At 39.6% G+C, this 25,503-nt stretch overlaps 1 protein-coding gene across 1 annotated transcript in view; it reads right to left on the bottom strand.

Annotated features, from left to right (window-relative positions):
• Nucleotides 1-671: 671 nt before the first annotated feature.
• GIPC2 (GIPC PDZ domain containing family member 2) overlaps nucleotides 672-25,503 on the bottom strand; it is a gene marked incomplete at its 3' end in the record, with an annotated part of 68,533 nt that continues 43,701 nt past the window's right edge. The window contains exons 4-6 of the mRNA XM_084242065.1: nucleotides 20,669-20,775; nucleotides 14,137-14,218; nucleotides 672-823 (exon numbers count right to left, since the gene is read on the bottom strand). Coding sequence (XP_084098191.1) covers nucleotides 672-823; nucleotides 14,137-14,218; nucleotides 20,669-20,775 — 341 coding nt within the window. The remainder of the gene's footprint in view (nucleotides 824-14,136; nucleotides 14,219-20,668; nucleotides 20,776-25,503) is intronic.

Below are 25,503 nucleotides of genomic sequence, written 5' to 3' on the forward strand. Positions count from 1 at the left end.
AACAAATATAAGTGCTTACTACCCCATCTGCCCCTATTTCACCCCTTCCACACACGTAAACACATACACAACAAATTTGAACAGTTTTTAAGACACAAAGAAATATCACATCAAGCAATCTTTGATTTATAAAGAGAATGTGGGCCGTTGACACCATCAGGCTCGAGGAATCATCCTCTTAGTGAATTAATGACACTTGTAGATATACAGTAGACATAATTCACATTTCACTTCCTGAACATTTATTCAAACAAATATAACAAAATGCAGATGCAATGCAAATCATACTCTAATCCTAATTTTCATTGCACTAAGATTTTCTAAAAGGAAATCTACAAAGCTACAAAAATCTACTCCTTAATATGTGGAAAACAGAGCATGAGCGTCAATGGAGAGTGACAAAATCATAAATCTAGAAAGGCTCCCATGAAACTTACTTTAACAAAGACTTTTGAATGAGTATTAAAATTGACCATATTTTAAGTAATTTATCTTAAGCATAGTACATATGCAACTACATTAAAAACTACCTAGAAATTGTATCTCAAAGAATATATTTCAAACACATATAACCAAACTAGAGTCCACAATGGTTCCTAAAAGCAGATTTTACTACTTTGTTTTGTTTTTAAGGAAAAATGGTTCATTTCTCCAGAGACGAATCATCCACATCATAATCGTCCTTGTTTGGCATCACTGATAGTTCCCCAAACATCAAAGACAAATTCATCCGGGAAAGCAAAGTCTCCAAGAGTTTCATCAAGTGCTTCTGCAAATTCATCTGGATTACCTTTGTCCTTTCCAGCTTCAAATATTGTGGTAGCTATCAAAGATAAAATTTAAAAATTAATGGTACATGAGACAATAACAGAGAGCTAGGAAAACTGACACCAAATTTCTTTCTAAAACTAACAGGTATACATGTTGTATATATTTTTTAAAGATTTATTTATGCATACAAGAATTGGGGTATAGGCCAGAGGTGTGGGGGGTGAGAGGATTCACCAGAGACAGAGCGGGGAGCAAAACAGGTAGAATGACTGAAATACACTGCTAAGCAGCAGGTGATTCAGGAAAGGTCTGCTGAGCCATGTGGGTCAGCTCCCTGACGGAGGATCGAACTCGTGCTTCAGTGGCTGCAGATAGCTTCATAGGTTGCATTTTAAACCCTTGCACCAGCAGGGAGGCCCACATGTCATATATTTTTAGTACAAAATAAAACAAGATACTTTGTAGAACTTATCGAGGGAGCAAAGATTATTTTGAACAAACTGTCCATTATACCCAGGTTTGCTGTTGCCTGCCCTACCTCTTCTCCACCTGGAAGCCAATTGGAAACCTCTGTCATTCCTATGGTTTCCAGAACAAGCGCTCCGGAAAGAAAATCTTGTGGCTAACCCTGGCAGAAGGGCACACTCCTTCCCACACCTCCCCACACCTCCCCAGCTAGAGTCACTAGTTCTCTTTGCCCCCTCCTTCACACCCTTACCCCAAGTATAAACGAAATAGGAAACCATAAATCCATAGTGAAACAGGTGATTGGTATGTAAATAAAAGATGGGTAGACAAGATATTGATTCATAAGAAATAGGATATTTATATAGTTTCAAAATATCTCCCCAAATATTAACTAGTTACAAATGAGTAACTTTATAGTGGAGAAGCCTAGGAAATACCACCTTAAATAAGTCATCAAAGTGAATAGTATCAGTAACAGAAAATCAAAATTCTATGCTTCCTGATAAGATGTAATGAATGAACACAGCGTCACATTTGTCAAAGAGGTGTGATATGAATGTAGTTATGAAAAAAAATTTAAAAACAAAAAACAAAACAAAATTGAGGAACATTCTACAAAATAACTGGCTATATCCTCTGAAACATCAGTCAGGGACATGAAAATCAGTGGGAAACTGTTCCAATTGATACAAATAAGAGTGACACATGATTTTGAACATGTCCTTTTGCTATAATGTAAAATGTTTAGTGAAATATAAGGAGGAATAAATATATGTTAGATGGCACTGATGCACCTATGTTAATTTCACAGTTTGGATGGTTGTATTGTAGTTCAATAGGGAAATATCTTTGTTTATATTAACAGACATCAATCGTTCATTTTCTCTCAAATGGTTTGAGGAAAAAAAGTCTTTGTACTGTATTTTTAACTTTTCCATATGTTTGAGATTGCTTCAAAATAATTTTAGCCAGTAAAGAGGAAGAACTGAATCTCTTCACCATGGTCTCCTCAACCAACATGAGCTAGACCTCAGTCCAATTCAAAAGCTTCTCTATTTACCATCAACCTAGAAGCAAACACTTCTGAAAGGAGGAAGGCAGTCACCAGACTCTTCCAAAGCCCTCAAGTTAATATTAATGAATTTTTATATATTTTTCAATGATATACCAACTTGACTGGGATATTTTCAAGCAAACACTCAGACACACTGGTTTGACTTTTGTAGGCTTGGTTGCTATAAAACAACTTGGTAACAAGTATCTAAATTCTTAAAAATATTCTTATCCTTTGATCTACTAACACTTTCATGTCTATGAAGTTATCACTCTTTAGGAAATCTTTAAAACTGAAAAGAATTTAGCATAAAGATTAGTAACTGAAAAACCCTAAGATGCAGGATGTTAAGTTACCTCTGGAATAATAAAATATATCAGATGAAATATTTGATGACATTTTAAATCATTTTAAACAACATTTATGAAAATTTTTGAAAACTGTGGGAATCTTTTTGCTTTGATATTCACTGAAAATCAGTGAATAAATTTTACATACAATCACAATTATGTTTTTACAAAAATCTCTACATAGGATGGATATGTGGAGAAGTATGTGACAGAGAGGTTAGAGTAATATATTAATGTCAGAATCTAGATGATAGGTATAGAGGTACTCAATAAAAAGTCTTTCAACCATATTGTGCGTCTAATTGCCATAGCAGAATATTAAGGTGAGAAACTTCCACACAGACAATGGAAGAAAACATAATACTTGCAAACTAGAGGGGGAAAAAATTTGTAAAGAGCTTATTGAACACAAAAAACTATGGCTGACTTATAATATTTACTCATGGGTATACTTGTGGGGACTAGCTGTAGTTCCGAAACTGTTTGCTAAGTCATTAAGGAACACCTTAATGTCTACAAGGAATGCTTACTGTCTTTCAATAGAGCATGACAGTCAACAAAAGAAGAAAGATGCCCTCTGCGTGCCTTTTCACGCAATGAGGTAAGAAAACAAGTGCTTAGAAAATAGGACTTTATCACTCTATTCTCCATAAACCTGCCATGCTGTGTTCCTCCTCTCTTGAGGTCATCTTGCCTTGGAGATCTTCTCTACAACCCCAACTTAACCATAACCTTAGTGCAGAGATGTTCCAATGTTTGCATCCATCTCCAATTTCTCTTATGAGTTCCAATACCCATTTCTGAATAACTGGTGGGCAGGTCTCCCTAGGTGTTCTGTTAGCATATCAAACATGTCCAGAAACCAAACATCATCTTCCCTTCTGAAGACACTGGTACTCTTTCTCCTGGCTCTATCATGAATGGTGTCATCATCCTCCCTGCTACCTGTCTCTTTTCGCCTGTGTACCAAACCTTGCCTTCCCTTGATTCCCTTTGCAATCTCTCTAATCTGTTCCCTTTCATGCCATCCTCACTGCCACAATGCTATTCATTCCTTACCTTCTAAATCAAATCACCAAAGCATCCCCCAAAGACATTAGAAAGATTTCTCTTCCTAAAGCACAGCGCTGCTCATACTAGGCAATGAAGCAAAGGACCAGGAAGCTCTTTTTCACCTCTGAGACATGCAGTCTCATATATAAATATATTTCTTGGATCGCTAATGCCTAGCTTGAAAACTCTAAGTGCTAATCTGACATTCTGATCCAAAGCACTCTTGGCTCCCCAATGGCTGTACAGATCTACAAGAATCCTATGTCCTCATATATGTGATCACTCAAAATGCCATCCTTCTTCCTTCCTTCCTTTTCCCAGGGTAATCTCCTAGCCACAAAATCTCTCCTTTAAGGCTCCTTCACGAAATCCTGCGATAACAACTAAAAGAGATTACCTACACTCTTCTAACCCTTCTGCCTATACTCAATAAAAATAAATATACAGATAAAATGCCTAGAATCTTGGCAAAATGCAGATTTTGGTTCAGTAGCTCTGCAGCAAAGACAGATTCTGCATTTCCGACAACGCCCAGGTAATGCCAATCCTTGGACTACACTTTGAGTAATAAAGTCTTATAGTATATCTTTAATCTTCTTTCTATATTGACATTTCTTTCATCTATATATGTCTCTTCTATTACAGGATAAATGCCCAAAGCATCCTGAGTAGTTTACTTAGTCCTTTATGTCTATAGAAAATAGTTCTGTGTCTTATGTATATACATGCTAGTAGATGGGGAGGCATAGGGGGTGACTTTGTGATTACAATTCAATAATTTTTTCACTGGCCTACTTAACATGCATTGGGGAAAACAAAGCCCAGAATTCCAGTCCTATAGCCAAGACAGAAAAGAGTAGTCAAAACTTAAAATCATTACAAAAATAAGACTCAGTTTGCTTAGTCTATCATTTTAAATATTTCTCACAGGCCCTACAGATAGCATTAATTGAGACAGCTATGTAGAAATTATACTGACATGAGTGAAATACAATCTAGTTAAAAAAAAAAATGTACACCAATATAATCTACCCACCATTCAGAAGCAGAGATAGTGCAAATGATTGCTGCTCTCCAGTGCTAGGAAAAACAATGTAAGGGACCCAGATGGTCACAGTTGAACACTGAATTAACCAATCTCTCTCTCTCCCTCCTTGTCTCTCTCTACTATAAGAAACAACTAGATCCCTGGGGTTTTGGTACCTTGACAGTATTATTTAGTGTGTGAACCCAGGAACAGCATGTCCCAAGCCCTGCCTGCTCTGACTTGCAAACTCTGGTTTGAATTCCTTAGTCCCAAAATGTAAATAACAGCCTAAAGTTCCTCTGTTATAACCTTGCATTCCAAACTGTGTAATTTCACCAAAGCTGGAACAGCAGCAAAGGGGGGTGGGGGAGGAAGGTGAAAGGACAGCCAACACTAAATACAGTTCCAGAGTTGGCCAGACCTCCAATTATCCAGTCCTACATGTTCTACCATTACTACTAGTAATTATTAGTGGTCATTGCTAAGGATGATAACAGTTATATATTTTTGATCATGTAACCAGAGCTTTCTACATATTTAATCGGATGCCTAGGTAACCCCATTATTCTGTACCCCTTTTACATTATGTGGCAATTAAGACTGCAACTTTAATAATTTTCCCAAAGACTGAAGCTTCAGACTAATGAAGTTAGGACTTCTCCCTGTGAAGTCACTATTATGGGCTGGTCAGCAAACATTACCAAGCATTTGCTCTGGGAGCTGGGATTAAAAACTGAGTAAGGTAAATGTCTTAAAGGAACTCCTGGTCTTATAGAAGCAACAATATACCACTTGGGTAGTTTCATAATTGATTCAGAAATATTATATATAATACAGTGCCCCATACATCTTTTCAAAACCAGTAATTTGCTACATGAATTTTAAAAGGAAGTAAGAATGGCGCACACACTAAACATGTATTTGTGCTAATGTACAAAGTACAGTTTTAAACATCTTTATAGGAGAAATAAAGTGATATAATTTTATCCTTTTTGGTAAAAGCGTGTATTGGATTTTCTTTAAAAAAGCAAAATGAGGAGAGGGAAGAGCACCATGATGGTGCACGGGTGAACTGGTGGTGGGAATTATATAAGACTACACCTGAGAGGAAAAAGCATACATTGTACAAAAAGGAAGAATGGCGTAAAATATATATTTTAAAAAAGAAAATTTTTTAATTTGAAAAAATTTTAAATTTTAAAAAATTTTAAAGAAAAGCAAAATGACTACATTTTAGAAAGTGTTATCACATTAACACAATGACAGCTAGGAAAATGTTTTTTATCTATTAACTATCATAGACCTGGAAAATACTGCACAGTAGTTAACCTGAATACAATCTGACAAAAAATATTCCACTAGAAAATTGTTACACCACATATAACAGCTAAGTGCTGACCTCTAGTGGTTATTTTAAGAATATATCATTTCCACTAAATGTCTTCATTACAAATTTTGTTAACATAAGTCAATCTACACTTTCCACTAAGTTTTTAACACTTAAACAGTATTTTTAGACAAAATATTACTTTATGTGGAAAATCTTGGTATGAAATTCAAGAATTGACTCATAGCTCTTGAATTGCAAGCTGCCTTTGAGCAAGTTATGTCTCTGAATCTGTTTTCAAATGGTGCATAGCAGGATTTAGATAGAGTGATCATCACCATTGTTAACCATTAACCTCTTTCTATGAAAGGTCTTCAGTACTTTTACCAAGATTTTTCAAAAGTATCAGCCCATATCAAGCAACTCACATAAGTCAAGCACCAAAAACACAGCACTGCAGAATATTTCCTGGAAACCTATTTTGGAAACCTCATTGGCTTTATCTGAGAATGATTTTCTGTAGTGTTTTTAATTCATTGAAAAAAATAAAATCACCTAAGAAGAAATGTAATTGTAGAGTCAGTTTCTTCAAAGGGGATCAGATAAGCTATTTTCAAGATATAAACCTTTTTCCCAGGTAAGTGTCACCTTGGTATGTGGAGCTAAAGGCAATCGAGGCCCTGGAGGCTAATGAGAAGCTTCTGCTGCTCCCTTAACCTCTCTGCTCTAATCCTAACTGCAGTGATCAATGATACTGATCAAATGATGTTCTTCAAATGACCTAAAAGAATGTAGTTTGGTGGGTTTCATACAGGTTTAGGTTTAACAACATGGCCTCTCTAAGAAACTCATCTTTCCAGCCTTACAGATGAAGTCATCCCCTCATTAATGTGTAGACACACTTCTCTTTGCTCAATTTTTCTGCACACCTTAGCACAGGATAGAAACCCCTAACCTGTTCCACTTTTGTTTAGGATTTATAGTCCCGTAAATTCTCCAATGTCTGTTCTTAAGTTATGGCTTTTTCTTCTACTAAACTGTCTGATGTTAATTTGTTTGTTCATCCAGTCTCAAAAGAACCCACAGGGAGGGGGAATTTTCCTTTATGCCCCAACATAATTGAAAGGTCATAGAGGGGCCAGGAATGAGGAAGCCCACATAGAAAAAGACAAGATGACCCTGACACCAAGACTGTAACAGGGTGGTCCCCAGGAAAGGGGGAGGTTCCAGGTTCCCTGCCCCACCCAAATGGAGAGTGGAGCTGAGCAGGGAGAAAAGAAGCTGCAGAGGAGACTGAGGAAGGAAGGAAGCAGGATGGAGAGCCAGAAGGAGACCTAGAGGAGGCACATGAAATGGAGAGATATGTGAAGAAACTGTGCTTGCCTTTTGGTAGTGGACTGGGTGACACAGATGTGGGTGAGACCTGTGGGGAGGTGTCAATGGCAGCTTTTATCTTGATTTTGATTTTGTTCTTTTTCTTCCGGGCTTGTCTGGTTGTTTCTGACCCTTTTCTCTGGGTCCCCACTGGAAGATGCTTTAGACCTATGGCAGGCTTTGGGGCCTTGTTCTGGGCCAATTCCATTTGGATGGACTTTTACCCACGAGGGTATGGGTAACTTTGGGTGCTTGATTTAGAAACTAGATTCTTTGCCTTTCCTGTATTGTTTCCTAGTTGTATTAAAGTTCCTTCCCATTAAAGTCTCATATGTTTTGTGTTGCTGTGGCAGATGGCAGAACCCATTTAGAATAGGCAGGTTTACAGGGTTTGGGGTGCCCCTCTCCCTGCCCTGTAACAGGACCACTGATACCACCAAGCCTAAACTAAAGCCATAAACAAGGGAAAACAACTCGGCTCCACCCAAAACAACTTTGTTCCGCCTAAACCTGTTTCCCTCCTGCCAACCCAGTTTTCCTGCCTGACCTCTCCTCATCCTATAAAAGGGACATCTCTCCTCACAACAGGTGCCACTTCACGGACCCCCACCTTGGGTCCGTGAGGTCCGCCTGGGGCGCAATAAATTTTCCCTTCCTTTGAGAAATTTAGCCTGGCTCTCCTTTTCTTTACCCCACCGAACCTTTCAATAATTATCTCTACTAAAATATTAATTTTAGGGCCTCCCCTGGTGGCGCAGCGGTTGAGCGCTGGGTTGCAGCGCCGGTTCGATCCCCGGCCACTGGTGAGGGTCCCACAAAAAATAATAATAATTTTAAAAGCTATATAAGATTTAATAGGAAAAAATTAGAAACTCTCAATTTTCCACACATTGCTGGATCTCTTAATGAGAAATCCTAAAATTCTGAAGTTACTAGGATGATCTCCAAATTCTTATATTAGTATAAAAAATTGTACAACAAATTTTGTATACAACAATATTGTAGTTACCTAAAATATTCGTGAAGAGACTATGCTATGGATGAAGGAAAAGAATAGAAAAACTGGAAAGGAGACACAAGATCAAGAAAACCTAACTCACACTAGGAGGTAGTGGCAGACGGATTAGCATAATCCATTAACCCACTTATAGAAACCAAGACCCTTAGGCATCAATGCCCAAATCAGGAGGCACAACTCCCAGAAACTATCAGGCTGCTATAGAGAGCATCTAAAACACAGGCCCAAGGGTAAGGAAATGGAGATTGAGTCCATTGTGGAATCTCCTTCCTTTCAGATTCTGCATAGTTACCCAAAATCAGCAACTAACCCAAAGGCTCACAAGAACTGACCCCTCCCAAAGGGAAGAAAGACTATCAGTGCAGTCTCTGCACAGGCTGGAGCAGCAGTCCATCTGCCCACCTGTGACTATTCAGGTGCCTCTTTTCAACAACTCTCTTCCTCTGGAGGGCAGCAGCTTTCTGGCTGCCCTGTACCATGCCGGGACTTCTCTTCACTGACCTCCCTCAGTGGAGGCCACGATCCTCAAGGCCGCCGTCTGCAACCATGCAGGCCTTTCTCAGCAAAGACTGTCACTTTCCAGGCAGCTCTTCCTGCCTGCTGGTGTCTATGCAAGTGTCTTTAACTGTCCTATCCCTTCTCTAATAAACCTGCTCTTTAAATTATAATTACCATCTTTGTCTCGTGGAGAAACTCGCCTGGGAAAATTGTCACATGCTGCTGAAATGGGAGATCTGGTGAAACCTTTCCCAGAGTAAACCCAAGGACCCCGCACTCCAAACTCCGACAACCCCATCACTATGATTTTCCAGTAAATTAAATCAATCTTACAGAAAGTCTTATAGAACTCATTTTCCAGAACCAGTTTTTCCCCTGTGAATAGATAACATCCCAAGACAACCCAAGTTGGCACTGAGTCTGTTGAAAAGTTAAATGTCACTTTACAACCAAATGAAGCACCATCATCCTCAGGGTTATATCTTACATAAACTCGTTTGAATGATTTTCTATTTTGAAATGGTAAACAGATCTTAACTTTTTTCCCAGGGTAGTGCTTTGGTTTTAGTCACTTTATTGCTATTACTTTTTACCATTTTTAACAAACTTAACAACTGCAGAATAATATTATCTCAGTATAATTCACATTGGGAATTAAAATTTCTGAAAGCTAAGAAACATTAGGAATACAGTAAGTGAATATAGTCATTGGTCTGTTGAATCAGTGTCACATTTGTGATTTATATTTCATGTTAATCAGATCTGAATAATGAGAGAAATTCCTAATTTAACAATGGTTGACTTTCTTCAAATAATTACTTTCCTTAAACTTCACCTCCCTAGGTGACTGATCACATTGCTAATCATGTATAATGATAATGACTTTTCATGTCATTGGAGGAATTTGCTACAGAAGATTAATTAACTTTACGAAGGGATTACTAGTTAATTTATGAGGAATTTGTGAAGAATGTTTAGTGCCCTGAATCTGTTAGAATGAAAGAAAATTGATTTTTAAAGAACTGTTTCTTAATTTGTTTCTAATTATTTGTACCATTGTTCAGTGCTCTTGCCTGTATATTTGTGTATTTTTACTAACAAATGAACAAAACTAATTCATTGAGCTATTCTCAACTTATACTTAACTAGAAGGCTACACCCAAAATTAAATCCTAAAATTAAGTACTGTTTTACATTCTTACCTTTGAAAATATGCCTCTCCTAAATTTGAGATCAAGATCCAGCAATTCATGTTAGTTCCTGAATCTTATTATTATTCATAGTTTCATTTGAAAACTTTTCAACTGGATACATATAGTACTATTTTTCCAACAAATACTACCTAATCTAAGTTTAAGAATAAATACTGCCATTTCAAAACCTGCAGGCAAACCACAGATCTGAGGAATACAGCAGGGAAGAAAGAGGAAGGGAGAGGGGTCAAAACAGGAGAGGTAAGAGCACAAGAGTCTATGTTCACGGGTGCTGTGGAGATGGGAGAATTATGAGATCAAATATTGTACAAAAATGAACAATGTAAGAAAATATAAATAATAGTGACATTTCTAAAAACTCTTTAGCCTCATTTACACATATATTTGAATAACTGGCACAGGATGACATAATTTATTCAAATCTCCATTTTTCCAAGTTCAGAGGAGTTGTAGAGAAAAGCTTTAAGACCTGACATGTTATAGGATCTCAGCTTTATCTTCTTGTCTGTGTGGATCAAGGGCCTGTTACACACAAATTTTATACTTGCTGGAAACAAAATCCCAATTTTTTTCAGCTACAGATGTCATCTGTACTTCGAACACAGAAATTTTGTTTTAAAAGTTCAGAGAAGCGGGGCCTCCCTGGTGGCAAAAGGGGTTAAGCACCCCACTGTGAAGCAATCTGCAGCCTCTGCAGCATGAGTTTGATCCCCAGCGGGCCAGGGAGCAACCCACATGGCACAGCAGACCTCTCCTGTCTATTCCACTGCTCCCCTCAGCAGTGTATTTCAGTCAGTCTGCCTGTTCTGCTCCCCACTCTGTCTCTGGTGAATCCTCTCACCCCCCACATCTCTGGCCTGTACCCCAGCTCTTGTATGCATAAATAAATCTTTTAAAAAAAATTTTAAAAAATGAAAGTTCAGAGAAGCAAGAAAATAATTAAACTGTTTTTTAAAAGGAAAATGAATAGGGCCTCCCCTGGTGGCGCAGCAGTTGAGCGCTGGGCTGTGAAGCTACCCACAGCCTCTGCAGCACTGGTTCGATTCCCGGCTGCCAGCGAGGGTCCCACATGGCGCACAGACCTCTCCTGCCACCCACTGCTCCCCTCAGCAGTGTACTTCATCTGCATGCTCTGCTCCCCGCTCTGGTGAATTCTCTCACCCTCCCACGCTTCTGACTGTACCCAGTGCTTGTATAAGTAAATAAATCTTTAAAAAATAATAAAATAAAATAACTAAAAGGAAAATGAATAGAAGTAGAAAAGAATGAGCTTCAAATACTCTAAGATAGATTAAAATACTTTTCTTGGTAGCAGAAAAACAAAATAGTCCAAGTCTTTGATTTCACAAAACATATTAAATCCAGCTATGCTTCCCTTCCTTTAGTTACTTGAACGTTCCATGCTCTCTTGCTTCTGAGCCTTTAAAGTTTTTTCTTCATAAACCAATCTTTTCCCCTTTGCTACCTAAGACAACTATTAACAAGTCAATCTCCAGCAGTCTTTCTTTTTTTTCTTGGATCTTCCCTAACTATGCCAATTCCTCTACCACACAGCTTTGATAACCCAGGTGCTTTGTTATCTTAAATTTCCTATTATTAATTATTGCAATATTCAAATTTAATGTTTATCTTAAACTAAATGTTTATCTACAAACTAAATGAAATGTACACATTGAATCAATGAATAAGTAATGGCTTTAATTTTTTTTATTTTGGTTGTTATATCAGAAATACTGTTGAATCTAATTTTGTTTTCATGGTTGCTTTATCCTACATATGAAATATGCTAAAGAAATTCACATGGCCAGTTCATGTGTATATAGAAATATATTATCTATAGTTTTCTGTAATTAATTCTTAGCAATTTGTCTAAGATGATTGCTTCTGGGGTTAGAATTTGATGCCATATGGATTCTCAAGAATCCTTTGGACCGCATGTCTACAATTTGTTTTGTTGTTTTCACATTTTGAAAGGACAGGTCTATTCAGAAAAGGAAAGAACAACGCACAGACACAAATTAGCAGAAAGAGCTACCAATCGAACCTGTGGAACCAAGCATAAGTATTCTTAGCCATTGCTTTGTCATTTTGTGTGTAACTGCCATTTTAGAATTTCAGGTCTTGCAGGTCTTGCTGTCCAGGGAAAAGACTGCATTCCAGAGATAGTTTGGACCCTCACTCCACCCTTACTCTCTGGTCACCAATGAGGGTGAACTTGCTGTAATTGGAGCTGCAGGTTGGAGCTGCATCTTGGCCTGGCCAGTCAGCTTAGAATGATAGCCGGGCAAAGTTGGAGAACTCATCCTTGTAGCCAATGAGTAACTGCCAGCATAATTTAACCTTATTAAAAGACCCCTGCTTCCTTTGTTCGGGGCTCTCGGTATCTGCCACTGCGTTGGTAGGTGCCTTGAACCCGGACTCGAGTCTGAAATAAACTCCCTTTTGTGTTTGCATCAGCTGTCTTTGGGTTCTTGGAGGCTATGCTCGCCGAGTCTGCTGACCTTGGGCACAACAGAACCTACCTTGTTCTTTGGCTGAACTTTGAATATCTTTTATACTCAAAATAAATTTAAAAATATATTAAATTCTTAATACAAATACATACCCACGTACACACACACACACACAGAGTATGCAGGACAAACCCCAGCATTACTGTGCATATTTACTCTCCCCACAGAGCATCCTCTGCCCTATTGAAGGGAATGTTTACCTTGCTTCTGCATGGGAGAGGCCAGCTTTTTATCAGTCTCAACCTTGTGGTTCAGTCTCTCCTAAACACTTTGTTTGACTCACAGGGAAAAGGCCCTCCCTCTTTCCCACTGCACTGGCCACCAAGAAGGGGTAAAGAGCAGAGCCCTGGCAGTCATTCTGGCTCCAAGAGGGAGGGCCTAGAGCTTACAGGAGATACCATGGGGGTCTGAAATGAAACCAGAATAAAAGCCCGCATCCTGCTGATGAGAACTCCTATGTAGCATTTATATCTACATATATATTTCTTTTTCTTTGCATAGAACTGGGGTATAGGTCAGAGGTTGTAGCTCCTTTATTTATTTATTTATTTATTTATTTTGCATAGAGCTGGAATATAGGTCAGAGGTACAGGGAGTGAGAGGATTCACCAGAGACAAGAGTGGGGAGCAAAACAGGCAGATCTATTGAAATACACTGCAAAGGGGGTGAGACAAAAGAGGTCTGCTGTGCCATGTGGATTAGCTCTCTGGCTGGGGATCAAACAAGGCTATTGTGGGGATAGCACTGAGACTTAATTCCTGGGCCACCAGGGAAACCCTGAAGTAGCCATTCTTGAAGCCAGTATCTACCTCTGGACTCTTGGGTCATATGCACCAGTACATCTCACACACACACACAGATACTCACACAATTGTTTGCCTCAGCCAGCTACAGTTAGGCATGTTGCTTTTGATGTCAGTTGCCACTGATAAAGTCTTAATTGATAAAAGCTCAATTGACAAATCAAGACCTTAACAGCGTAATAACATAAAAATACACAGAAATGCAGCTGCTCAACTGCCTTTCTTATCAGTGAGACACCAAGTGTGCCCTTTACTTCAATGTTCTGAGTCATTGCTCACAGGGTTTTAATAACTTCATTAAATAGGGCACATCTTCAATACATAAATACACAATTCAATCAATGTAGATCTGGTATCAGATAATATCTTTCAAATGTGACATTTACTAAATTCTTTTCATGTTTTTTAATCCATAAAAAAAATCTATGAAGGAGATATCATTACTCAGTTTATATAAAAATTAGAAAAGTTAACATGGCCCTTTGACCTCAAAGCTGGTAGGTGGTAAGAACCATGTCTTCTTTTCTTATTATTTTTATTTTCATCATGCTTTTCATCACTCCATAAATTTTTATCTTGAAAAGTAAATTGCAAGCAAGACATAAATAAGAACTAAGTTCTATCAAATTAAAAATGCAAGGCTTTTGAAAATCGAATAACCTTACCTAAGTCAGTATCTCGAATTCCCATGTATGATTCAAGAAGATCATCAATCTTTTCAATCGCCTTTCTTGTGGCTTCACAAGGCTTCATCAAAGAAAAGAGAGATAAGTTTAAGCCTAAGAAAATTCTAATATGAAACCTCTTGAATGTCAAGGCACACAGTAGGGGAAAATCTGATATGGAGCCATATTTCCATGGTTGTATACTTCAGCAAATTTGAATGGAAATACATCTAGAATATGCTCTGTAACTCTATACAAATCAATACAGTAAATATTTATTTTTAGTGTCAATGTTAAGTGCTATGGATCCAAAGAAAAAAAGCCAGGAACATAGTCTCCAAGGGCAATTCTAAAAGGAAATAAAAGGCACAGAAGCATGGAAAGGGAGGGGTGGAAGTAAATTTTAATCCCTAAGATTTCAGAAAGATGACCTAACAACTGTGTTTGCAAAGGCTACTGGTATGAAGTAAGGAGAGAGCACTAAGAATAAGGCAATAAATGCACAAAGAGAGGTTACAGAATAAGATAAAAGATTGTAGCATGCTCTCGGCTGTTTCCTGTGACTGGAGGACACAGTGCCAGACACAATTAAATCTTCAGGGCTCCTGTGTACCATAAAAAGAACTTTGGTCTTTAGACTTCAGGCCAGTGTCTCCAAATGTTTTAATGGTGCAAACCAATAGTAAAACACTTCTAAACACATACCCTTTTCATTTTGTATTTAATTTTATTGTTTTATTTTTAATAAATGACACACATGTAGCACTATATTGATATACTGCCTACATTATAAAATACCCATAAAATAGAAATTTTAGGGCCTCCCTGGTGGCAAAGGGGATTGAGCGCAGCATTGTGAAGCTGTCTACAGACTCTGCAGCATAGGTTTGAGCCCAGCTGGCCAGGGAGATACCCAAATGGCATGGCAAACCTCTCCTGTCTCACCCACTGCTCCCCTCAGCAGTGTATTTCAGTCAGTCTGACTGTTCTGCTCCCGACTCTGTCTCTGGTGAATCCTCTCACTCCTTACACCTCTGGCCTGTACCCCAGTTCTCATATGCATAAATAAATAAATCTTTATGTTCAACATCACTTGTCATCAGGGAAATGCAAATCAAAACTACCATGAGATACCATCTTACACCAGTGAGAATGGCACATATTAAAAAAACTAGCAACAACAAATGTTGGCGAGGGTGTGGAGAAAAAGGAACTCTTCTGCACTGTTGGTGGGAGTGCAAACTGGTCCAACCACTGTGGAAAGCTGTATGGAGATTTCTGGACCTACTAAACATAGAGCTTCCATATGATCCAGCAATTCCACTCCTAGGTATTTACCCAAAGGACACAGAAACATCAATTCCAAAGAACACCTGCACCCCTATGTTTATAGCAGCACTGTTTATAATAGCTAAGCTTTGGAAACAACCCAAATGCCCAAAAATAGATGACTGGATCAAGAAGATGTGGTACATATATACCATGGAATATTACTCAGCATTCAAAAAAGATAAACACATGCAATTTGCAGCAACATGGATGGCGCTGGAAGGGATCATGCTCAGCGAAATAAGCCAAAAAGAAAAAGAAAAATACCGGATGGTCTCACTCATAGCAGGAATCTAGAAAACTTAAATAAGGGACCAGGAAAATGAATAACTATAAGAAAGTGAAAATCAAAATCAACAAAAAACTATGAACCAGAGACACTTTTAGGGGGGCGGGGGTGGGAGGGGAGGGATTGGGGTCAGAATGGGGGGGCTGCAATTGTATGGGGAATATAACAATAAAATTTATTAAAAAAAAAAACATGTCATTGTAATGAAAATTCAAGAAAACATGACTTCCTGATATAGTTTCTGATAGCCAGGTATAAAGACTATGCCATTTTTTGTGTATCTACTGCATATATAAAATATATATTGATATATTAAAAAAAAATAGAAATTTTACAAGGATGATTTCATAATGAAATAGCTTTTAAATGATCTTTGTCCTATGTATTAATGGTACCATAACATGTTTCTTCTTTCTGAAACTAGTATTAAGAATTTCAGCAAGAGGGCCTCCCCGGTGGCGCAGCGGTTGAATGCTGGGTTGAGAAGCTGCCCACAGCCTCTGCAGCGCTGGTTCAATCCCAGGCTGCTCCCCGGCCACCGTAGGAGGGTCCCACTTGGCCCCCAGACCTCTCCTGCCGCCTGCTGCTTCCCTCAGCAGTGTACTTTGGTCCTTCTGCCTGCTCTGCTTCCCACTCTGGCTCTGGTGAATTCTCTCACCCTCCTGCGCCTCTGACTGCACCCCAGTGCATGTATAAATAAATAAAAATAAAAAAGAATTTCAGCAAGAAACATGATTGGATATATTTTTAGCATTCTTTTAATTCTTTGCTTACTAAATAGTAAGCAAAGAATTAAAGTAAAGTTGGTTCTATGTTCAGTTTATTCAATACTTGGGGGTTCTTTGGTTTTGGTTTTTTTGGTTTTTTTTTTTTTAAGATTTACTTATTTATACAAGAACCGGGGTACAGACCAGATGCACAGGAAGGTGAGAGGATTCACCAGAGACAGAGTGGGGAACAGAACAGGCAGACTGACTGAAACACACTGCTGAGGAGAGCAGCGGGCAAGACAGAAGAGGTCTGCTGCACCATGTGGTTTGCTCTGCAGCACTGCAGAGGCTACAAAATGTCACTGCAGAGGCTGCGAACAGCTTCATAGGCTGTGCTCAACCGCCTGCACCACCAGGGAGGCCTACAATACTTGGTTTTAAATTACTTCACAACTGGAAAAAAAAAAATGGCCCAAAGATGTTAAATAGTCAACCAGTCATAAATGTGGAATTCAAGACTATAAGAAATTCATAATACCTTCACTATTGTTATAAATGCAGGTTGCTTTGTAATCTCCAAATTTATTAAAAATAGCATTCTGTTGCAAAAAAAGAGTCCCCCATGAGCCACAGGCCCTTCACATCCTGACCCAGTCCAGCACCTCCAACCTCATAGGTCCCCACCAGCTATCTCCAGCATCCCACACTCCAATCTCAAGGATATTTACAAGGTCCCCAAGCCCATCATCATCTCATGCCTGGGACATTTTCTCCCCATCTTTGACCAGCTCAATCATTTCTCCCTGCTTTCCTTATCTCTGAGAGAGAAAGATGTTCAGCCTCTATCCCCATGAATAGCTTCTATTCATGACTCTCTTCCTTTAGAGGAAAAATAGTCTTCATGCATTTTTGTATCACTAGCACCTGGATACAGCTTTGTATCATCAATATATTCTGAGTAAATTATAAGGTAGAGTAGCTTCCAGTTTTCAGAATTGTGCTAGGCTATGAGCAGGTGATCTGCTTCAAATCTATAAATCCTGTAATGTTTGAAATTAGATTGTAAGTCATTTGTATCAAATTTAATATTAGCACCAAACTAGGTTTCCCTTTCATTATGAGCTATTTTTAACTGCTCTATTTAATAAAGTAGACTAAGTAAATAGGAATGGTGTCTAGATGTACGTCTTTGAATGAATCTTTCTTACCTCCCCAGACAGATCTTCAGCTACTCTCATTCCAGACCTTACACATTAACAGGAGCTCAATCAAGATTTATTAACCATGTTAACTATTAAGAAGATAACCATCCTCCTGAAGTAGTGTATGGAATTTTTCCTGACAACCCTGCTTTCTTTGCAAAACAGTTTTAAGTTCTGTCCTTACCTCCTCGCAGCTGCCATCCTCAAGATTCCCAGAGCCAGCTCCTTGCTACTATTCTCATCCCTTTCTTTATCCTCTTAACAAACATTTACTAGCATGTAGCAATAGTCAAGGCCATGTGCTGGGCATGGGAAAAGTAGACTTGGAATACTCAGAAGTCACCGACCAGGGTTTTTTCACATACCCTATCACATCTCATTTTTTTTTTTGAAGATTTATTTATTTATGTACACAAGAGCTGGGGTGTAGGCCAGAGGTGGAGGGGGAGCAGTGAGAGAATTCACCAGAGACAGTTGGGAACAGAACAGGCAGATCTACTGAAATACACTGATGAGGGGAGTAGTGGGAGAAACAGAAGAGGTCTGCTGTGCCATGTGGGTTAGCTCCCTGGCGGGGGATCAAACTCAGGTCACAGTGGCTGGTGACAGCTTCATAGTGCTGAGACTTAACCCCTGTGCCACCAGAGAGGCACACATCTCATTTTTAAAATGCTTTTGGCTTGCCCAGGTCTCTTCACTATCATCTGCCTCCAGATGGCTTGCTCAAGACCGGGCGGCATCCAACTCAGCACCTGCCTCAGGATTCCCCAAAACAGATGACATCCTGGGTGACTAACAATCTTGGTCTCGTGGTTCCTTCAACATCTGCTTCTAGAGAATTCATCTCAGTAACTGAGTTTGTATATAGTCACCCTACCTATTCTGGGATCCTGTTCTGTGAACAGTCTCCTAACTGCTCCCCTATCTCACTCTTCTCGTGAGACACCTGCGGATGCCTAGGACAACACACACAGAGGAACTAGACAGTGTGCTGTCTCTGCCCCTGTCTGCAGGAGGTCCTGAGTCTCAGAAGCCCACCTGACCTCCCCTCCGCCTATAGAACCACTTCCCCTTCCAGAGGCCCTTTCCACCACCTACTATTGTAAGCAAACTTGCCTTTTTTTTTTTAATATTTTTTTTATTTAAGAGTTGGGTTAAGGCCAGAGATGTGGGGGGGTGAGAGGATTCACCAGAGACAGAGTGGGGAACAGAACAGGCAAATTGACCCAAATACACCACTGAGGGGAGCAGCGGGCAAGACAAGAGAGGTCTGCTGTGCCATGTGGGTTGCTCCCTGGCCGGCTGGGGATTGAACTTGTGCTACAGAGGCTGCAATTACTTCATAGTGCAGTGTTTAACCCTTGCGCCACTGGGGAGGCCCCTGCCACTTGTCACTTGACAGCCACAGCCATTCCTAACCCTCCTATTGTGTTCTACCACCCTTCTCCCTTCCACTTGTCTCATGTCCTTCTAGTGTTTTTCATTCAAACCCTGATGCAATCTACAAATCCCTTCCTCTTCTCACATTTAAAATCTCATTTATTAATTCATTAACTCAGCAAAGATTTGAGTTCTTCTGATGTGATAGGTAGTATTCTAGGTATTGGGGGTGCAGTGTCAAAAAAGACAGGTGAGTAAAGGAGCCAAACAACAGACATCAAAGGGAAACAAAGAAAGAGTAAATACTATTATGTCTGGTACTTTGAAGAAAATTAAGGACAAGAAGACTGGTCAGTCAGAGTGGTAATGGGAACGGCTATTTATACAAGATACTCAGAAAAGGGCTTTACAGAAAGGTGATACGTAGGCGGAAAGCTGAAGGTGGCAAGGGAGTGTGCCAGTGGGCAAGTGTCAGGCAGCAGTAATGGCAGTACAGAGACCCTGAGGTAGGCTACATCTGGAGTGTGTGGGGACAGCAAGGCAGCTTGTATGGCTGAAACAAAAGGCTCCAGGGGAGAGTGGAGGGAGATGAGATCAGAGAAGAAACACAGAGTCAGGTCCTGCTGGTCACACTATTCTGCCAGACCTGAGAAGCCACTGACACCGAACAGGAACAATTATCACTTGTGCCATTAAAGATGGCTACTATGTTGAGCACAGGTACAAAGAGGACAAAGGTGAATGTGGAAGACTGACTGGCGGGTGACTGGGAGATTCAGGACAAGATGGTGATGTCTAGGGCCAAAGGGGCAGGAGTAGAGACAGTGAGAGGTTGTTGGATTCTGGGATGTTGTATATCCCACCAGAACTGGCTGACAAAAGGATGTGGGACAGGGCCTCCCCTGGAGGCACAGCGGTTGAGCGCTGAGCTGTGAAGCTGCCTGCAGTCTCTGCAGCGCCAGGAGGGTCCCACATGGCGCACAGACCTCTCCTGCTGCCTGCTGCTCCCCTCCGCAGTATGCTTCAGTCCTTCTGCCTGTTCTGCTCCCCGCTCTGGCTCTGGTGAATTCTTTTGCCCTCCCACGCTTCTGACTGTACCCACTGCTTGTATAAATAAATAAATAAACAAACAAACAAATAAATAAAAAGATTGCTTTAAAAAAAAAAAGGATGTGGGACAGGAAAGTGAGGAGTCAGAGGACTACAGAATGTTTTGCCTGAGGAGACTGGAGCTCATGAATATAATCCATCATCATCAAAATCTTAAATATGTTCACTCCTACAGGTGGCTCTGAGGCTCTCCTTGGCTCTGGGAGAGCTGTGGTTGATTTCTTTTACATTTGCTGAGTCATTCTCCATGTCTGCAAACTCTAGAAAAGACTCTCTGCAGGAAGACAAGGATCACGATACATCACAGTCTCTTCTCATGTACTTAGTTTCTATATTTTCTCGTAGTTCAATAATTTACAGATTGTACAAGTAGGCATGAATAAAAAGTCTATGCTTTCATTAGAATGTATGGCATTTCTTTAACTTGTGATTTTGTCTTTATTTCTGACTCCAATAAGCATGAATGCCCATGCATTTCCAAATATAATGGGGATTAAATAAACATGACTTACCACTTGTTCCACGGTGGCAGCACCTTTTGATCTCAGGCGAAGTGTTTCCCTTCCAGTACGCAATTTTCCTGCTGAGGACTTTCCAGCATTTGATCTTGGCTCTATTTCTGTAGTCAATCAATGAATGGGGAAAGAGACTTATATTCAGAAAGAATCCAAGACATTGCTGTAAAAGCTAATGTAGTTTCCATAACAATTATTGTAGAGATTGGATCAAATACGCCGCTTAGACAATTTCTCAAAACAAAATGAATTCACCTGCTGTCTGTTACTCTCACATGGAAGTCTCTAGAAGAGGGCTGACTACAAAAAGAAAATAGGAAGAGTGATGTACAGATGGAAAGATTAGGCGTAATAAGAAATACAAAATAGGCTTTATTATAAAAGTGAAAAGGTTTAAGTGGCCGGAAAGCAGAGGTAGAAGTTCCCTGGACATTATCAAGGTCAGGAAAAAGAAGGTAGATGTCAGGTTTGAATAGAAGAGCAGAGGGAAAGCAGCAAGAGAACAGCATCTTCCTCCTTCCCTTATGCTTGGGGGTGTGTGTGTGTGTGCGTGCATGTGTGCATGTGTGTGTGTGCATGCGTGTGTGTGTGTGTTGTGTGAGAGACAGATAGAGACTTTTTCTCTAATGCACCAAGAGTCACCTAGCTGACTGGTGCAATCAACAAACTTACATTGACACATCATTATTACTTGAAGTCCACAGTTTACATTAGGGCTCTCTCACGGTATTGCATATTCTATGTGCTTGGACAAACATAGAATGACATGTATCATACAGAGTAGTTTCACTGCCCTAAAAATCTTCTGTGCTCTGCCTGCTCACACCATATTTTTATTGATCATTGTTTGTTAAGCTATCTTTTCCTTGAGAATAATATATTCAAACAAACCACCTGGTGGCGCCAAAGCAAAAGTTAAAATTTAAGTTCTGTCTTGGACCAACCTCCAGAAAGGCAGTTCTTATGATTAAGGAAACAGAAGCCATGTTCCTCTATGACCCTGTAATTCAGGGGACATAAATCAACCAGTTTATATGCAAAAATAGGTAGGACAGTCCTGTTCACTCACAGTGGAAAAAGCAACAAGTTCCATGTTTTTGAATATTCTAGATAGTGAATGATTTTAATCTGGCCTACTTTTGGAATGCTGACCCATCTAAACACATCTAATTACTAGACAGAGCCTAAACCAATCACTTCAATTCCCAATGTGGATTTGCACCCCTCTTGGGGCTGAGTGGGGTTGAGTGATAAGAGACAGGCAGTTCATACCGTAGACACGAGTGATAAAACTGCAGTGAGCTAGATTCAGGCCCCCGCCCCTGAAGCATGCTGACCCCCTGCCTTTTGGAGGTCACTTAGGGCATAGGACACTACAGCTTGTAGTGCACAGCTGCTCCCGTGGTTAAATGGGACATCACCAAGAAGCTGTCATGTTTGCTCCCAAACCCTTTTGTGGCAATTTATCTGTTACTCTAATTATGTAATTTAATTTAAAAGCACATGAGCTGATGAAATAACCAGGAAATAAGGAGTGATTATTGCTGTAAGAACTAGGTTAACTGCTTCAGGCGAGATGCCAAAAAAAAAAAAAAAAATTATATGTGGGCAAAATGACAATAGATTAGGAAAAATAGGGCCTCCCCGGCAGCGCAGCGGTTGAGCGCTGGGTTGGGAAGCTGCCCGCGACCTCTGCGGCGCCGGTTCGATCCCCGGCTGCTCCCCGGCCACCAGAGGAGGGTCCCACATGGTACCCAGACCTCTCCTGCCGTCCGCTGCTCCCCTCAGCAGTGTACTTCGGTCCTTCTGCCTGCTCTGCTCCCTGCTCTGGCTCTGGTGAATTCTCTCACCCTCCCGCGCTTCTGACTGTACCCAGTGCATGTAAAAACAAAACAAACAAATAAAATAAATAAATAAACATGCCTCTATAAAAAAAAAAAAAAGATTAAAAAAAAAGATTAGGAAAAATATCTTTATGTGCCCAGTTATTTCACATATTTGATAAAAATGAAATAGAACCCACAGAAATGCATTAAGGTTGCACTTGTATAAGAAAGACTTCACAAAACACCAATTTTTTTCATTAACTGGGATTCTTCTAAAAGTATCTTTCCCTTACAGCTATTCGTGTACTCAAAGATACTCACACAAAAAAAGGCAAAGTAAATCCTTAATTCTTTCACTTTCCTCAAAAGATGACCAGTTAAATTTGTTTGTTTTGGTATCACATGGATTTTTAACATGCTTGTTATGCGTCAGTCCACCGCAAATACTTTTTTTTTTTTTTAATTCAAATTGTTTCAATTTTTGGCCAATTGGAACCTCTTCATGGTGCTTCAGAGCCCTAGATGGCGCTAATAGTTCTGGAATGAGTAAGACTTTTTGGCACACCTAGTCCATTTTCTGCATGAGACCTGGAATCAGTGATTTTTGAGGCATGCTTGCCTCATTTAGAGGGAAACATAAACTAAAATTTTAAGTTTTCTTTTGAGACTAACACATTCCTACAAAGCAACAGTAGTTATGGTTAACAGCTTTACTTGAGGTCTATGATTTTCACCCACATTTTCAGACAAACTCTCCAGGTGTACTTTTCCCCCACACATGGTTTTCAAGCATTATATGCTTGAAAATGAACTACAATTCATTGAGGATCAATATAAATCATCAGAGGAATGTCAATTTAAAGTCAATGTCTTCTTTTACTACATTGCAGGTGACAAATTCTTTAAATGCTCTCTTATTTAACCTTCAAAACACTAACATGAGATAATTATTATTCTAACTTTATACTGGGGAAAATGAAGCTTAAGAAGTAAAATGGTTTCTCCAGAATTATAGACAACTGGTAAGTGCTAGAGCTGGAAAATAAAAGGCCACGTACTAGGGTCTTGGGCCTTGACATCTCAAGGAAATGTCATCAGGTAGAAAGTGTTGCAGTAAGACACACACTTTGTACCATTGCTGAACCCCTAAGCCTCCCACCTTCAAAAGCAGTCCTTGGATAAATGTGGCTCCCTGTCAAGTGGGAGAGAAACAGAACTGGCACGCCAAGGCTAACAGACGAAATACCACCAGGACTGGTTGGACAAGGCACCTAAAAATTGTAAACTGTAGATTCACGCACAGACTCCATAAAGTAACACTTAAACAAACCCAAGAGGGGAGCTGTTGCAACACCCAGTTCATCTTAAGGATTTCAAGAATTAGTCTCATAATAATGTTCTAGTTTTAAAAAGTAAAAATAAAAATAAAAGTCCAGGCAGATCTACCCCAGAATCACTATTTGACTTTACAATGCATGAAAGATTACGTGTTATCCTTAGTAACAGACATCAGTTGGTTGTCCGCTGTCTCCTCAGAACCATTCATCATTGGGGGATAACTTTGGTTCAGGGAAGGCTGGCAATGCCCAGCTTTAGGGATAAGAAACATGAATGGCCCAAGCTGAGACCCTTCATCAGTGATTGTTTCACGGAAGGGCATGTGACCAAAGTCATTGATCAAATGATTCCAAGAACTTTTGCTAGAATTTCTGAGACAAAGACATTCTTTTTGTTCTAACTGAATAAGGAAGCAGAGGGCCCCAGCAGGCATGCTAACTTTAAGCATATACTTGAATGATGAAGCAGAGGCCTCAGGCAGCAGAACAGAGAGAGAGGGCAAGACACTGGGTCCTAATCAGGCCTAATCAGGTCCTAATCCGGTCCTAAGGCCCTACACAGAGCTGTGCCAATGTCAGGATCACCTATTTTTTTTCTAATCCTCCCTTATCTGCATAAGTCAGTTTGGTTGGGTTCTACACTGTCTCCAGTTAAAAGATATGCCACAGATATCAATATCAAGTCTGTCTAAGCAGTGAAGCAAACCTTCTAGAAAAGTGTTTTGATGCCTGGACCTGCACAATGACACTGTCCATAAACAGCTCATGTGGCCCCCCAGCCCCAATTCCACCCCTAACACACATACATACATACACACACACACACACACACACACATTCTCTCTCTCTCTCTCTCTCTCAGAACAGCTGTGTCCCAGAACTTAAAAGTTTATGTATTGCAAATGTCATTCTTCTCCAATATTTCCTCAAACTTTAGAATACTTGTGGAGGGAGGGAGAGAGATGGGGGCTTTTTTTTAAGTCAGCTGGTAAGGTATTGGGGCAGATTAAAAAAAAAAAAGGAAAAAGAGACAAGTCTGATGCCATGTACACAAGGTGTTAGCTGTTGTCTACTGGATCAAATGCACAAATGTGAACCTAACTCCACAAAAACACAAAGTCATTCTTAACTGTTGCTTTGATGAGATGGCACAGTGCCTGACGAGATTCAGAAGTGGAGCAACTGTACCTAAATCTTATTCTTTACGGTACGTGTCATTTGAGGAAAAACTCAGCCCTTCTTTTTAAGCCCGAAAATTACAGGCAAAGAGTTAAGTATATCTGTGTGGAGAAGGTTCATAGCTTTAGTCTAGAATAAACATGTGTTACAAAAAAGTTGACAAACCTCTAGATTCCACCTAGAGTGATGGTGATTTTCACCCTCTTACTACTTTTATTCTACGGTATGATTTTACCATGGGAATTCAAAAAATCATTATTCAATTTTATTACTGCTCTATTACTGTATTTCCCCCAAACCTTTAGAAAGTTAAAACAATACTGTCAATTAAAAGAGTGGATTTGAAAAGTAAATACAATGTAACATTCTACCACATTTCTAACATGGGGCCATTTAAGTATTACTTTTTTAAAAACTGCTTAAAATGAGAATCACATAGTTAAAAATTATAAAGCCACTAAAAGTAGAATGATTTAATTTCTCTACTTCC

The sequence above is a fragment of the Talpa europaea genome, assembly GCF_964194135.1.
Source record: "Talpa europaea genome assembly, chromosome: 9".
In the NCBI taxonomy this organism is placed as follows: domain Eukaryota; kingdom Metazoa; phylum Chordata; class Mammalia; order Eulipotyphla; family Talpidae; genus Talpa; species Talpa europaea.